Source organism: Chelonia mydas, chromosome 25, assembly GCF_015237465.2.
Source record: "Chelonia mydas isolate rCheMyd1 chromosome 25, rCheMyd1.pri.v2, whole genome shotgun sequence".
Classification (NCBI taxonomy): Eukaryota; Metazoa; Chordata; order Testudines; family Cheloniidae; genus Chelonia; species Chelonia mydas.
The window spans coordinates 11,378,323-11,395,505 of NC_057858.1; the positions used below are offsets into that span (position 1 = coordinate 11,378,323).

Below are 17,183 nucleotides of genomic sequence, written 5' to 3' on the forward strand. Positions count from 1 at the left end.
GATTTTTGAACAACTTTCTAATGTGTTTCAAATGTACGTTATACACACATGTATTTCATATATACAGACAACAGCAAAAGCAGACGCCTCCCACCCCATCCTGATCTTGCATACAACCCCACCAGAAAATCAATCCATGCCAACGAGTCTGTCCTCTGCCACAATGTCAACTGAGCTGATCAAATGACTGAATGAGCCCCATGCTCTTGTTAATGATGCAGGAGGCGGTAGTTAAATGGATTCAACTTCTTGAGCAAAATATTCCTCTTCACAACCCCCCTCCACATCCCCCAAACCAAAACACAGATTTATACAGTAGCTCTCTGGGGAGGAATGTGGGATGCTGGGGATCTACAGAGAAATACTAGCTCACCAGCTGCGCTGCTTTGTTGTAGACAAGCTCGTACTGTCGATCCAGTGGGATTTCCTCTATCTTGAAAGTGACTCCAGAGAAACTGAGCTGCCTGGCAATGTACATTCCGCTCACTTTCATGTCCATAGCCACGATTTCCATTGCACCAACACCCCTACGCAGAAGAGGAGGAAAGAGACACAGCCAGTGACGAAATTCCTTTCCTCTGCACAGTTGCAGTGTGGAGTAGGCTTGTCTGGAGATTCAGAACCTCTCGGGAGGTTTCGCTTTGGCATCTTGCTTAAGTTGTCTTCAAATAGTAATAGAATGCACCACACAATCCTGGCATTTACATAGCAGGCCTTATCCCCATTTCACAGGTGGGTGAGTCACTTTACCTTTCTGTTTTCCCACACCCTACTGAGTCTGTGACAGAACCAGAAACAGTGTCAAGTGGCCTGACTGTAAATCCCCTCTGCTAACCATTACACCGCACTGCTTTCCTCACTGCCTGGCCCAATAAAATTAATTTTTTCTTTTATTTTCCAGAGATATTGGCAGTTACTGTGGCATTTAACACCCATCATGAAATAGGCAAAAAGCATTCACTGTAAGATTTGTGGGATGGCTTGGAAAGTATTAGCCATACATTGCATATCACAAGGGAGCTGAACCAGCACAGCCAGCGAGCTACTGGTTCAAAGCCAGTGTTTTTTCCTCAACCCAAATGAAGGTTGTTGCCAAATACAGGATTAGTAGAAAGGGAAACCAGAAAGGTCTTCCATGACCTACCTCTTTTCAATTGCATGGAGGAATTCATCAAACGCTCTGAAGGGGGTTCCCTCCCCCCAGATCCCTAGCCGGCTCATGTAAATCATGTTTTTTGGCTCAGAGGCACCTGTATGAATAGAATGTGCTGTTAGCAAAGACACAACAACTATAAACAGTTTTGCCTCAGGTAACCTCTTCAAGTGACGGGCAGCAGGCCTCAAGTGAACCCTCACTCTGGAGAGCTTAGAAACATATGTAAGCATTTTAAAAAGGAGAGTTATTCCTCACACTTCCACGGTGTCTTTCAGCAGAGGCTTCAGGGAGCTTTAAAAACGCTAATTCTCACAATACACCCACCAGGTCAGAGTCACTATACAGATGAACAAACAGGCAGAGGGAAGTTAAAGTGACTTGCCCAAAGATCACATGGCACTTCAGTTGCAAAGCTGGGAACAGAATCTAGGAGTCCTGCTTTGCATTCCTTTGCGTTAAGATGATACACAGGATTAGAGCATCTGATGCTTCAACACACCCTCTAGGAGTGTCCATTTCTGCTGTTTAAAATTGAATTTTACAACATGTTTTTTTTTTTTTTTTTTTTATCAGCCCCATAGCAGTTAACCTGGGCTATGGACATCTTCCACACGGGGAGGACTGGAGCACTGGGCCACTTCTGCATGTTTACACCTGGGGTCTTGGGAATCACATGGTACAGACTCTCACCTGTGGCACTGGCATAGACGACCCTAGCTCGAGGCAGTTTGTTCTGAAGGTCCAACACTGCTTTGCCCATTTTAGTGGAGCTGGCATTTTTGGCTTTGTGGCATTCATCAAACACAATCTATAAGGGAATCTTAGTCAAGGAGAAAGGATGCGCAGTCTGCTATGGTCATATAAATAAATACTAATGCTAATAATGATTGGGTGAAGAGAGAAACATACGATCCATCTCCTTCCAGTGGAACTGAACCACCACCAAACATCCAGGGCGTGGACCAGCTCCATAGCTGCATGAAGCCTTGTACTCCATTCTCCCTTGGCCCCGGCTTTCCAAAGTCTGTGGTAGATCTCCACCCTCTCTGTTATTTCCTATTGAATGATGCCCCACTACCCAAACACACACCAAGGTGTACGAATGCTGAAAATGCTTGTTACTCACAAATACACCCGACTCTCCCCATGCCCACCCACTGGCACTGGTGGGATTTTCAAATGGGCCTCAGTAACATAAATTCTAGTGACTTTTAATGGGAACTGTGCTCCTAAATCACTTAGATTCTTCTGAAACGCCCACCCGTTCCACAGCTACACTGTTTTCTGGAAAACGGAGGGCTTCCCCCCCCCTTACACCACTGGAACATCCACCACAAGCCCCAAGCTGATCTCGGTGATCTTTGTTCGCTGTGGAAGCACAATTACAAGCATGTTGCTATTTCTCTAGGATACAACTCCGTCAAAGTTCTCCCTGCACCAGTCCAAAATCTGCTTTAATCGCGTCCTGTGCTGTCCGCCTGCTTGGCTTTCACCAATCAGAGCAGAGTAAGTGGCAAATAGGACTCCTTCTGAGGTAGCTGTGTCACCATATTTAATCTACGGGGGGGAAGGAAAAAGAAAGAGGACACTTACAATGCTATTTATAGCTCATTTTATTCCATCCCCTGTCCAAACCCAAAACTGATGAAGGAAGATGACTTTTTAATGTGATGATACAGGGTGTACACATCTGCTTTATATAAGCAACTGCTACATCACAGAGCCCATATGGGAAGAGAATGGTCAAGAAAGCCGGCTAATAACTGACTTCTTTAATGCTAGTATTTGGCACAGAGATTCCATGATGGCAAGGACTTTACATTCCTAGATATATCCCTCCAATCATCAGCATGTGCACACATCTGTATGCATTTTAACGAAGAGTGGAAACTTTACTTGGACTTCAATTTCTTGGCTGACCGAAGTCACTTAATTCTTTTTAATCAACAATGTAGAATGCTTAAAATGTTTTTATTTTAAATATCCTCTCCTCTGGTTTGTTTCCTTTTTTAGAGATGGCTTCCTCTTTGATTGAAGGGGAGATTATTGTTTAGCTTACAGGATCATTCGACTTCATCTGTAACTAAGTTAATTATACGAAGGAAAAAAATACCCCTCAATGTGAAGAAAGTGCTATTCAGAGCCCTTTTGATTATGAGGACACAATGGGCTAAATGGACTAATGGCCTGATTTAAGAGGTTCTGACCACATGTGCGTCCCATTGATTTCAATGGGAATTCTGGGTGCTCAACACCTCTGAAAATCAGGCCAGAAGTGTTCTGAGAAACTAGCAGGCAGCTTGACAGGTTCAACCGGGCTGTGAATGATCTGGAGACTGGAACAGGGGTATGGAAGATCTTGCTGAACAATTACTACTTAGTACTGGCAATTTCCTTTAAGCGGCAATTTAATTTTCGTGCCTGCTTGACACAAACCTGAAAGGAGACGGTTAAGAAATGCACTAACTCAGCTGGATTGAAATTAGATGCATGTTTAGAGAGTCAACAGTACTGCATGCTTGGCAGCTCCTACAGGGAGAAAACTTGGATTTGTATGTCCCTCTTCCCTAACAAGATCAGAAAAGGGCAAGCCCGTGGATGGAGGGGGTGGGGGAAGGGGGCAATTGCCCAGGGCTCGGGGGCCCCAGCCACCGCAGTGGTGGCTGGGCGCCTCGGGCCCTTTTAGATTGCCCGGGCGGGCAGCAGAACAGGCTCCTAGGCGAGCGCGGGGCGGTAACGGTGTCGGTGAAGGCCGCCGGGCGGGCATGTGGAAGCCCTGGCCGTGCCGGAAGAGCACGACCAGCCGCGCAGTTGGCAGCTTGCTAGGTACCAGCCAGCGCAGGGGGCAGCAGCTCACTGGGCACCAGCTGCACAGACCGCATCCACGCAGGCTGGGGGCCCATTGACTGTTCTGCCCTGGGGCCTGGAATTGCTGTTGGCGGGCCTGGAAAAGGGTCACCATGGAAGCAGCACTGGAAAGTGTGGATTTAGGCCACTTCAGCTGTGGCCTCTGAATACTAAGGTCTTAACAATACAGCTGTACCAGGTCCAACATTCGCCATTACAAAACCACGCCAGGAACAATGAACATGATGCACGTGCCACGTGGCCCTTCCACTAGAGGCTGCACTCACGTTGAGCCACGGCTTAATACTGCTGCAGAAATCAAAGTACCCAAAGCTGCTACATCCTTGTGATGCAACACAGGAGCCTCACAAGTATGTAACTACGGCAGGACGGTAACAATAACCAGGCCACTCATTGCTATTGTCTGTAGCATGAACACGACCCAAAGGCAAGGACATCTGAGTCGCATGCTTTGCTTAGGACCATTTCATCTACCCACTGCCAGTAGCAAGCTTCCGCCCCCGGAAAAAGGTCTTGAATTCTCCTCCCTACCTTGTTTAAAGCATGCACAGGAATGTTGGGGGCATCAATGTCCTTCAGGTCTCTTTCAGCATCATACTTGAGATCATTGGAGACGCTGAACCTAAAAGAAAGCAGAGGAGCTGGTTGTCTTGAGGAGACAGCCTGTGTAGAGTTTAGTGCACATGCAAGTATGAGATCAAGAGTTCTGACTACAGAAACGGGAGGTGTAGCAAAACTTCCCGTGCACCTCAACACAAGACACTACAGCAGCCTCAAGTCCCGAACAGGAATTGCCATTTGTGATAAGATGTGCACAGATTCTGCACTATACACCCATCCGTTAGGGGCTTGATTCTGCACCACACAAGTCCAGGGATATCTCCCATTGACTTCAAAGGGAGCAGGAACAAGCTCTAGTGTCCTCTCCACTTGGTACATGGTTTGCCTCTCCAAAGTATTGTACTAATCCTCTACAGCACAAATATTTTCAGCAGACAGGCACAGAAAGGTGGAAATGACTTGCCCAAGGCCACAGAGTGAGTCAGCTACAAAGCTGGCACTCAGGAATTCCTGGCGCCTGGCCTTAAGTTAACTTTCCAAGCTCTTACAGTAAAGAAGGGAAACTTACCACAGAGATTTCTTCCTCCCCTTCAGATAATTTTCAAAGATGATCCCAGCAACTGTCCTGCCCTTTCCAACCCCAGCACCATCGCCAATGAGGAACCCAGCTCGCTGCCCGTTGGGTAGTAAAACTTCATGTTGCTGCAAATTCAAAACCAGAATTAGGAATTAACCCTGATTTGCCCTTTGCTAGTGCCTTTTATCTGCGGGGCTCAGAGCACCTCACCGATTAACCCTCGGAGCTCCCACAGAGGCAGGTCTTGCACACGTCTCAAAGTAAACTGAAGCCTGGAGAGTTAAGTGACAACACAGTGGCAGAGCAGGGAATAGGTCCCCAGGGCCTGATCATCAGAAGTGCTGAGCACCCACAATTCTGGCTGAAGTCAATGGGAGCTCAGGGCACTTGGCACCTTTGAAAATCAGGTCCCATGAGTCTTCATTCCCAGTCCCGTTGCTTTAGACAACACGCCCTTACAAGACATTTAAAATCTGTGTCCAAATCCAAAGCTTCTATTTTCTATACAAGAGGCTATTTGGAAACTCAGCCTAATATCTTATTTAAGAATGGCACAGTGTATTTTTATTACTATCTACCCATGAAAGAGAGCTGAGCAAGGTGGATCTGGCATACCTGGCAGGCATACACGATGGCCTCCAGCTGTAGTGCAGAGAGTAACCCGTTGTCAGCAACTGAGCTCGGAAGGGACAGGGTATAGGTAATGTCAGGCGGGGGAACGCTGGAGAGAGTGCTTGTTTCAACCACGCGGTCCGGGTGCTGCTTCCCAATCTTAGCTGGAAGGGAGACACAGGAAACAGTCAAATAATTGATGTTTGCACTTCTATGGAGCATTTCATCCAAGGACCTCAAAGCACTTCACAAACCTCCCAACATCTGAGTGCTAAGTGTTATCCTCATCTTCCAGATGGGGAACTGAGGCAAAGAGGTTAAGTGACTTCTCCAAGGCCAGTCAGCCAGCAGCAGAGTTGGGAATATAACAAAGAGGTCCTGACTATATGTTTCTTCTAAACACTGCACTTTGCTCCCTTTGGCAAAAGGATTCCTGGGAATCCCCAAAATCGCCAGCCCCTTTTTTCAGGGGAAAATGTAGATTGCTGAAAATCTGCTCAGCCCCACCCTCAATAAAAAGCAACGGCCAGATCTGCTGTTAAACCAGGGAGACCCCGGAGACTGGAACAGCATACAGGCTCAGGGAAGCCGGCCTGCAAAGTTTAGCTGCAAAAATGTGCATGTAGGGGGCTGCAATGCAACACCAATGTCCTCAGCTGCAAAAAACAGGGAATATTAGGCCGAGCAGCAAGGGCTCCAAAATCAGTTTCCCACCGTCTGACAGCAAGGCAAAATGAAAAAGCTGCCACACAACTCACATTTTGAAGGTACATAATCTGCATAGGTCTCTGTGTGCCCCAACTCCTCCGTTTCTTCCTCATCACCTTCGTCATCCTCCTCTGCCTGAGTCTGCGACTGAAATTAAACATAATTTTGATTGAATATTAATATCCCTCAGAGCTTTGGACATGTGGTTTTAGATATCATCATTTAAACCATCCCATCCCAAGCACACAAACTTGCCCCTCAACTTCAACTCGTCTCATTGATACAACACAGCAGCACAGGGCAAACTGACTGAGGGGGCCTCTCCCATGTGGTCCAGGAAGTGCACTGCAAGCCACCTTTAGAGCCCAGTCCATACTGTACTAGGGAGCAGCGATAAGAGCAGTTTCTAAGATGGTTTGCCTGACCAGTGTAAGCAGGACCCAACTGTGCTCTAACTTGAGCTACACAAGGGATCAAAACCAGTTTAGAACATGGCATGGTCCCACTTACCGTGGGTGCCAAACCACATCATTTTAAACCAGAATAGCCTTTAAATACTGTTAGCTAATGTGGTTTAGAGCTCAGTTGTAGAGGAAGCAGATATGACTCCCTCGAATCAGTGAGGCTCCAATGAGGGAAATTTAAGACTCTGTGGGGGAAGGGCAATGGCTAGAGAAACATCTGACTGATTCTTAAATCATGGCTTTTCCAGGGGAGACCTTTAGCCAGATCCTTTTTTTCATATCTGGGTAAGTGCCTCTTGCCTGTTCCCACAGAGTCAGATGCTCTTCCTCACCTGATAGCTTATGAGGAGTGGGGTGTTTGGGGGATGGTCTTCCAAACTTTCTAAGCCTGTGAACGGTCTGCTGGGAGAGAACAGCTGGAATAGAAAACACACATCTGAGAAAGCAGCCTTAATACCCATCCATCCAAACCAACAGTGACAGGTCATGAAAGGAAAGCACAAAATCCACTTTTGCCCTGTGCCCAGGACTGAGGTACTTATATATTACAGTGGCTTGATTCAGGAAGTAAATGAAAATTGCTCTGCATGCCTCTTCCACGTTGTATGTATCACACGCACGCTGGAGAACTAGCCAAGAAGGCTATTTTCCCATGAAGAGTGAGAATGTTTTGTATGTGGACGCAGACATGGCGAGAGTGTGCATGTGTGCTTCCTTCCATGCTGTGAATGTGCCTGCAAAACAGCAGTCTTACCTACAACGTCGTAACAGCAGCATGCGTGTTAAAATGGGTCATCTTGAAATGCCACCTTTGCCCTCAAACACTGAACACCCCAGGGCGTAGCTTCGTCTTTGACATGTTGTGTTTATTCACCTGCCTTCCACTCATGTTAATGAATTATGTGTACAAATCCTGCCACTTTCAGGGGATTTATAAGTCAAGTATCCCTTTCAACATCTGAATGGTGTTCTCAAGGGCACCATGAGTTCTCTCTGCAGTGGGCATTCATGAACAGAGGGCTGCTTTCCTGTCTGTCTTGGAAGCAGCTCTGTAGAAATCTGCCGCGCCACTCCCGAAACATTGTGGTTTAAGACTCTAAAGCAATGCTGCGGGTTTTCTCAACGCTTTCTGCTCAGCAGCATCAGTGGCTTCATTCTGCATTGGGGAACTCAACCAGGAACCCTGGGAGTCATCAACCAATGGGATCATACTGCAGTATGGGATAGCTGGAGATCTCTGGATGAAAAGTGCTACGTCAGAGCTCATTATGGTCATAACATCTGCAGGCACCACACCAAAACTAGTAAAGAGGGCTCCCAAGACACTTCCAGCTGGGAAGACACAATTGATGAGAACCTTTTTCTGGCTCTGCACTACCAAAACCATACTGGAATTTCCTGAAAGGAAGAACAAAGTCAAGCCAGAAAATCAGGGAGTCCAAAAGTAATCAACTGCTCCACAAGCACCAGCGCTTCCAATTTACAGCCAGAGACGGGTGCCAAGTATATACAGACAGACACCCTCCAAAGGCAGAAGTGAGCCATGGGAAGGCCATAAGCAAACACTCTATAATTGTTTACTAAGAAAGCAAGCAAGAAAGAAACTGTCCTCCATTACTGGAAGTCTGAGTCAGAATTACCAGAAAGAAGCTGGCAGAGATGTTTGCAGTGCCAACAAATCTGGAGAGCAGGTACAAAAGTTTCTACTCAGGCACTAGAAAAGACTCAGACCTCCCCATTCCATTGGAATGGAAGGGCAGAGTAGCCTCAGGTCTGACAAGGAAAGATGATTCTTTATTGCAAAGATAACCCAGATCATTCCTTGACTCATGGCATCTTCAGTGTATAAGCTTAGATATACCAATGTGGCTGTTGTGCACAGCTCTCACTGGTGCCCCTAGATCTTCATCTCAAGTGGAACAGTGTCCTAAAGAAAGTGGTGGATGTCCCACTGCTTGGGGCATTAAGAAAATGTACTCCAGGGAACAATCCTGCAGCGATAAGGAGTTGGACTGGATGATCTAATAGGCCAGTTCCAATTCTAATTTCTACAATTCCTCCCCTTCTCTATTCCGATCCACACACTAGTTTACTCCTCTCTGTAACATATGTTCCATGTAGGAAAATACTGTGTGAAAGATACACACTCCACATATAAGAACAGAGGGAAGAATGCAGGAGAGACGTTCACTTAATAAAGCAACTGACATTTGTATAACTGAATCTTCATTTTATTCAATTGTTTCCCTCCTTGCCTTATTTTATTTCCCTTTTGTGCCTATCTCACTAATACGACAATAGGAAATGAAATTGTCAGTTGACAAGTTGACTCCTCTCTGTATAAATATTACTCCTCTGGATCTGGCTGGGAGGAAGTTTTTAAAAAGTGCCTTGAATGATCAACATTACTAAAATGCATTGACAGGTCAAGAAAACTCCAGCTGCATGCTTCAAAGGGTTAATCTTTGCTTTACTGATTTGAAGAACTCAAGGGATTCTTTTAAAATGGTCGTGAGAAATCATATTAGATTACAATGAGTATTTTTAAATGACATTTCACAATCCCCATACAAATTATGCAACTGTGTTTTGTCTGCTGAATGCCTAAGATATTTTGCGGGGTGGTTTGCCTTCCCACTGTCCCTCTTCCAGAAATGATAAAACAGAACTAACGTGTCGTTATAAACGCCTCTTCCCCCTATTAGTTGTAACATCTCATCTGGGATGAGCAAATAAGGCCTGTCATGGAGTCCATCTATTCCCTTCTCAAGGGTGTAGTCACCCACATTCTGAATGGAGGCTCGATCTACAGCATATGGATCAGAATTTATCAATGAGGCTTAGAAATGCAGAGTCTAATTGTGAAGTGTTCCCCAAATTTTCTTCCTCTCACACTGAGTAAGCATCCTCCCCCACTAAAAGGCAACAGATGTAAAACTGAAAAAAGGAAATGCTCTTTACGTAACCTACCATTCGCTTGTGGAACTCACTGCCACATGACATCATTGACGCAGAGAGCTTAGTAAGATTTTAAACAGTATTAAACATGAGAGATTCTACTGCTACGTTAATATGATAAAAAATAAAAGGTCAAACCCTCATGTTTCAGGGCATAAACTAACTACTAACTGATAGGGGTTAGGAAGAAGGTTACCCTATAGGGAGCTTATTCCAGAACAGGCATCTTCTTGCACCTTTCTCTGAAGCATCTGGTCCTAGTCACTGTCAGAAATAGGACTCTGGACTAGCAGGACCAGCAATGCAATTCCCATTAGCAGAGTGCATGCTGGAGCCTGGGACATGTCAAAGGGGGATGCTGGCTAATACTGCCTCACTAGCCTTCACTTGTAAAAACTTCCAAAATTCCAAAAGCTTTGAAGTTAGACAATGAAATTTACAAGTGTCCTAACAATGCTTCATGACTCTATCTTGTTTCTATGGAAACAGATATTTGATCAACCAAAATGGAATAAAATCACATCAGAACTGATTAGGATCACATCAGGCTGAGTTATTCCTGACATCACACAACTGATAGCTCATTTTTATACTGCAGCTCTGTTAAAGCAGTATATGGCTATGGAAAAGCAAAAACATCTGCAATCTTATGGAATATTAATATTATTGTGGTATGAATACACCAGGGGAGATTATTCACATGACGTTTATCTTGCAACAATCATACAAGCAGTGTAATAATCTCACATTATCATGGGCTGAAGGCTAAAATTAAATCTTTCACCTCATGACCTTGCAATACATTGCTCGCTTGTCTTCTTTAATATAATGAAAATTGTGTACTGAAAATTCAGATAAAAAAACTATACCACTCAGTGCTCTCTATCAGGTGATCTATTTTGCCAGTATACTGCGAATTCCAGACACCTATGCAAAAATGAAACTGAAATCCTGGTGCTGCATGTACTAAATTAACTCATTCCGTGAGGAAATGCTCGGAACAATCAATTAAAAAACCCTCAGAATACGGAGAGCAAAGATAAAACAATGTTCAAAACAACTAGTTATTTTTTCCACAAGGAAATCACTGACAAATGGAACGCCACTGAGCTAATTGTCCTGTTATGAACCCAATCAGTGTGAAGGAAGGTCATTTTAATTGGCAGACAGGAAGATATAAATGGCAGCAACCAAAAGGTAACAGTGGCTATTGTTCTGACAAAGTGAGTTAGTTTCACACACCCACAAAACATTACCCATTTCTCTTGCTTTCTTTGTGCTGCTCGGCATATTATTATTGTATATCTTATACATCTACAACTAAAGACTTTTCACATGTCAAATCCTGAACATAGCTTATGTGTTTAGAAAACATACACTCGAAGGAGCTACATTCTTAACAGTGTTTTAAGCTTCCAAGTTAAAAAAAATAAATGAAAGAATGGGCATAATAAGACATCAGCAACTTCAATGCATCCAAGTGTGGTCTCTTCAGACATTTCTTTGATTAAAACAGTTCAGCTCTTCCTTTCCCCTCAAGCTTCTTGTGCTCTAGGTTCAAACTTGTCTAGTTACTGGCCTATCTACCTTCGGCTATGTCTAAACTACAAGCTAGGGCTGTGCATACTTGAGCTAGCGTAAGTACAAACAGCAGCGTAGACATGGTAGCAGTGAGTACAAACTCACCTGAAACCAGTGAGTCTGCTCGAAGAGAGCATGTCAGAGTCACAATTTAAGGCCAGAAGAGATCACCAGATAATCTAGTCTGAACTCCTGCATATCACAGGCCACCATCATCATCCATCACCTACACACTAAACCCAAGACTGAGCATGGGAATCACACCCCTAGCTCGTATTGCAGACATAGCCTTAGATCAGCGGTTCTCAAATTGTGGATCGGGACCCCAAAGTGGGTGGCAACCCGGTTTTAATGGGGTCACCAAGGCTGGCGTTAGACTTGCTTTCCACAGGGGTCTGTATGACAGCTAACAAAGGACAGTGGTGTACTGGGAAACAAAGTGCATGATAGTGAGCACTCACTATGAAATCAAAACTAGAGATTCGTCACATTTCTGTGCTACCAGTTCATCTAACTATCCAAACTCCTCCCAAATACCAGTGGCTGATATCAGGTTGTACAATAATAAATGAGCAGTACTAATTAACTGGATGGAAAGGAGGGAGTGGGATGTTGTTTAATGGGCATCCACACTAAAAACTAGAGTGTTTTGGGGCTACTTTCAAAACAATATAGGGTTTGAATTTTCCCGCTGTCACAAAAGAAGAAGAAATATTTGCCATAGAAAAGGAATGTATGATAGACATAGGTACTGGGACAGCTCAACGTAGCATAACGATCTAGCTGAAAATATTTCTAATGGACCCAACACAACATACACTGTAGCTACCCTTCCTGTGGGCAGCTTGATGGCTGAATGTTCTAAGAACACACTTTCACTGGGATGCTGAACATACCTACTTCACCAGGCTGTGGGGAGGCTAAGCTAATGTTTGTACAGTGCTTTGAAAGAGTGCAAAGTATTATTTACAGGTGTGTGCTCATTTCAATGGACTACGCCAGTGCAACAAGTACACTGGAGGTCCCACAATGAAGAGGTTCAAAATCAGGGACTGAACCTATTTTAAGCTGGAGCCCTTTGAAATGTCATTAGAATGGGGTATCCAGAGCTCTTCCTGAGACACTGAATCAGCCTCACTGGCAGCAGCACGTCATCTGGGTCTGAAGGGAGGACTGCTTCACCACTAATGGATTTCCTAATTCCTGGGAAAGATATTTGGTAACAGAGCTGCAAGCTCAGGTCTTGAGACTTGAATTTCTGAGTGGGGAGGAAAGGAGAGGGACTTTCACTGACCTCTATTTGGTTCTGTTGCGACGTGTTTATATCCCATATTGTTGGCACATGGTTCAGGCTGTCAGCAGGCAGGAAGTCCTGAGCATCAGCAATGTCGGAGAGGGAGTCTGCGGGGGATGAGAAGAGGGAGTTGTTGGAGAGCTCATCGAGGTATGAAGAATCCTGAAATGGAAAGAAAAGCCCTTGGTTACAGGAGATGATAACAAGGTGCCTCAAGGGTTCTGTCTTGTACTCACGTGCACAGACTGAGTTTAATTTCATAATATTAAATGGACAGCTTTGTTACATCTATGCTCCATGGTGCTTAGAAATGAACTGGTAAACCAAGACAGCTACTCAGAACAGCTGGGTTAAAATCTATAATCCCAGTTTCTTGACACAGTAGGAAAAAGTGCTGGTGCAATGTACAGGAACCCAAGTCAGACTATTTGGAAACACTTTTAGGTTGTGACTCTCCAAGTGCAAATCAGTATGAGAGAGGATCAAAGGACAGGACAGCACCAGTGGCTCTGATCTTCATATTTAATTAAAAAAACCTGAGCACTAGTGAAAGGTGCCAGATCTAAAGTCCTCTACGTATCCACAAAACAGGTACAGCATAGATAGCAACAGCACTAACTATTCTCCCATCCCAACATGATGCTACCTATCACTTACTATTATTTGTATTACAATAGCACCTAGAGGCCCCAGCCAAGATCAGAACTCCATCATGCCAGGTGCTGCACCAAAATTTAGCAAGAGACAGTCCTGCCACAGAAAGCTTACAGTCTAAGCAGACAAGTCAGTCAAAGGGAGGATTATCAGCCCCACTTTACAGCTGGGGAACTGAGGCCCAGAATGATGAAGTGACTTGCCAAGGTCACGCAGGGAGCCTGTAGCAGAACTGAGAATAGAACTCAGGTCTCCTGAGTCCCAGTCCAGGGCCTTGACCACAAGGCCACCCCTTCCTCAAACTGGACAAAAAGGGAGCACCTTTCAGTTAAGGGGTCACTCTCCATCCTTAATCATTCCTTGGTGTCTCTGCTGAGACTGCCCACAATAGCTCTACTTTGCGCCAGTCCAGTTATGATGGTTTGGAGCATGTGAACGCCTCGTAACTAAGAACTGGAATGAGCCCCACCCCATGCCATTTACAATCCCCTCCACTTCTCCATCCAGCTCCTTATTTGGTTGTATGATCTCCAAATAGGCATGACAACCAAAAGCCAAGAATGCAGGTCTAAACAGAGAGTCTATTGGGAAACTTGCGCAGAACTCTACTCCCGCCCAGCACAATGCCTGACTCTACCCATTGACTTCATTCACTCTCGCCATTAAATCTCTCTGTAAAACACGGAGGGAAAGGTCAGCCTTCTGTTTACCTTACAGCAATTTATCTTAAAGTGCCGTGCTATGCTGTCCAGTGCTCAGGTGGAGAAGTATTAGTGTGCTGCAGGTATTGCAGGATGGACCAATAGGTCCTTCCGTCTCTACCATGAGGAGTCTGCCAATATAAACAGCTTGCTATTTCTTGTGAGAGGGGTGAAATTTGAAGACATGAAGACAATTTAGGCCCTTTGCTGCTGCTAGGACAGATAACCAAATGTCTGTGGTGGCACCCCAGTATGGCTGCCAACAGGCCTCTGATACGAGCAGTCTTTGCACTTCATTTCCAGTTAAAGGCCTGTTTTCTACTGATCTAGCTGCAGAATAGGAAGACAGCCAAAGGATTTTAAAGTCCTCGCCCTGACTCAGAAAGCTGTCTGGAACTGTATCCCTGATGATGCCACAGCACGACTGGTTGCTAAGCTCCGTGACTTTATCCTCAGGCACAATTATTTCAAATTTGGTGACCATATATAGCTCCAGACCAGGGGCACCGCGATGGGCACCCACATGGCCCCACAATATGCCAACATTTTTATGGCTGACCTGGAACAATGCTTCCTCAGCTCTCGTCCACTCACGCCCCTTCTCTACCTACGCTACATTGATGACATCTTCATCATCTGGACCCATGGGAAGGAAACCCTGGAAGAACTCCACCATGATTTCAATAGCTTCCACCCCACCATCAACCTCAGCCTGGACCAATCTACACGGGAGGTCCACTTCCTGGACACCACGGTGCAAATAAGTGACGGTCACGTTAACACCACCCTATACCGAAAACCCACCGACCGCTATGTCTACTTTCATGCCTCCAGCTTCCATCCCGGACACTCCACACAATCCATTTTCTACAGCCAAGCACGGAGGTACAACCCCATTTGCTCCAACCCCTCAGACAGAGACCAATACCTACAAGATCTTCATCAAGCATTCTCAAAACTACGATACTCACACGAGGAAATAAGGAAACAGATCAACAGAGTCAGACGTGTACCCAGAAGCCTCCTGCTGCAAGACAAGCCCAAGAAAGAAACCAACAGAACTCCACTGGCCATCACATACAGTCCTCGGCTAAAACCTCTCCAACGCATCATCAGTGATCTACAAACCATCCTGGACAACGATCCCTCACTTTCACAGGCCTTGGGAGGCAGGCCAGTCCTCGCCTACAGACAACCCGCCAACCTGAAGCATATTCTCACCAGCCAACTACACACCACACCATAGTAACTCTAACTCAGGAACCAATCCATGCAACAAACCTCGATGCCAACTCTGCCCACATATCTACACCAGAGACACCATCACAGGACCTAACCAGATCAGCCACACCACCACTGGTTCATTCACCTGCACATCCACCAATATAACATACGCCATCATGTGCCAGCAATGCCCCTCTGCTATGTACATCGGCCAAACTGGACAGTCCCTATGTAAAAGGATAAATGGACACAAATCAGATATTAGGAAAGGCAATATACAAAAACCTGTAGGAGAACACTTCAACCTCCCTGGACACACAAGAGCAGATTTAAAGGTAGCCATCCTGCAGCAAAAAAAACTTCAGGACCAGACTTCAAAGAGAAACTGCTGAGCTTCAGTTCATTTGCAAATTTGACACCATCAGCTCAGGATTAAACAAAGACTGTGAATGGCTCACCAACGACAAAAGCAGTTTCTCCTCCTTTGGTGTTCACACCTCAGCTACTAGAAGAGGGCCTCATCCTCCCTGATTGAACTAACCTCGTTATCCCTAGCCTGATCCTTGCTTGCATATTTATACCTGCCTCTGGAAATTTCCACTACATGCATCCGACGAAGTGGGTATTCACCCATGAAAGCTTAGGCTCCAATACGTCTGTTAGTCTATAAGGTGCCCCAGGACTCTTTGCTGAATTCCCTTGGGTTGTTCCTGAGGGTTTCTGGCCAAAAGCTAGGGAAGACTCCCTTCTGGTTGCTATTTTGCAGTATTTAAAACCAGCAGGACTTGTCCTTTCATTCCCGTCCCAGCTACTGTCTGATATGGCTCCCTGTAGCTACACTGACAGGTTTCAGAGTAACAGCCGTGTTAGTCTGTATTCGTAAAAAGAAAAGGAGTACTTGTGGCACCTTAGAGACTAACCAGTTTATTTGAGCATGAGCTTTCGTGAGCTACAGCTCACTTCATCGGATGCATCCAGCTACACTGGAGCTGTAGGTGTGGTAGCCAGCAGCTGACATGTGGAGCCCAGTACACAAAGTAAAAGAGGCTGTGGGAACGGTGAGTACACTGGGGATTACTGAAGCATTGACGGGGTACAGGCTGACTAACGGACACGGGAGTAGCGCTTACACGGCACTTTTAGACAGGTACTCCCATCCTCCCCATGAGGGATCAATGCTTGTGTGAATGCATCGCTCTTACCAGTCTTCCCCCCCAACGAGGGAAGCTCAGGCGCCCATTTAGGGTTCTAGCTCTTAACAGTCCTGTGGCTGTGTTCTGGGTCACCCAGCACCAGGCGTTTTCAAAAACTGAATTCAACATTTGGGTTTGTCATGTTGGAATTAAACAGTCTCCAGAAACAAGAGTCACACTACAGGGCAATGACAGGGAAAGTATCTGGGTAAGTACCACCATTGATATCCTCCTCCTTGACCAGACGCAGTGTCAACGTGTCCATTCAGAGAGACTCCATACCACAAGAATTGGCCTCCAGCTGTGCCTGACATACAGAAGTGCTCTGGGCCTGCCAGCTCTGCTCCTAACAGAATGGGAGCTAGCTGAACAATACAAGGCGCTGTCACCCCAGTCCACACACACAAAGCTACAGGAGCACAAGGCCAGGTTCAAAGACTACTCCCAGTCTCCCCGACAACAGCAAAACGCCCCCCTTCCTGTAATCTAATATAGGGCTTAACTAAAGAATTGCAGGACAGTCAATGTCGTACTGAAGCTAGAGTTATTCATACAATTAAGATATTTTTAAATTAATCTCCCAGCTCTCAAGATCTGTGTCAGCTTCAACTATCCCACCTAATTCCAATTCC

General features: G+C 45.5%; 1 protein-coding gene across 17 annotated transcripts in view; it reads right to left on the minus strand.

The window, feature by feature from the left end:
• Positions 1 to 17,183, minus strand: part of SBNO2 (strawberry notch homolog 2) — a 107,539-nt gene that overhangs the window by 22,517 nt on the left and 67,839 nt on the right. For 12 of the 17 annotated variants that reach the window (XM_027834231.3, XM_027834232.3, XM_043535762.1 and 9 more), the window contains 10 exons: positions 12,780 to 12,941; positions 7,279 to 7,362; positions 6,533 to 6,629; positions 5,778 to 5,938; positions 5,154 to 5,287; positions 4,556 to 4,646; positions 2,570 to 2,713; positions 1,847 to 1,964; positions 1,145 to 1,250; positions 374 to 527 (listed from right to left, as the gene is read on the minus strand). In XM_027834231.3, the coding sequence (XP_027690032.2) occupies positions 374 to 527; positions 1,145 to 1,250; positions 1,847 to 1,964; positions 2,570 to 2,713; positions 4,556 to 4,646; positions 5,154 to 5,287; positions 5,778 to 5,938; positions 6,533 to 6,629; positions 7,279 to 7,362; positions 12,780 to 12,941 (1,251 nt within the window). The remainder of the gene's footprint in view (positions 1 to 373; positions 528 to 1,144; positions 1,251 to 1,846; positions 1,965 to 2,569; positions 2,714 to 4,555; positions 4,647 to 5,153; positions 5,288 to 5,777; positions 5,939 to 6,532; positions 6,630 to 7,278; positions 7,363 to 12,779; positions 12,942 to 17,183) is intronic. The other 5 variants (XM_043535756.1, XM_037885687.2, XM_043535755.1 and 2 more) reach the window with 1 other exon arrangement.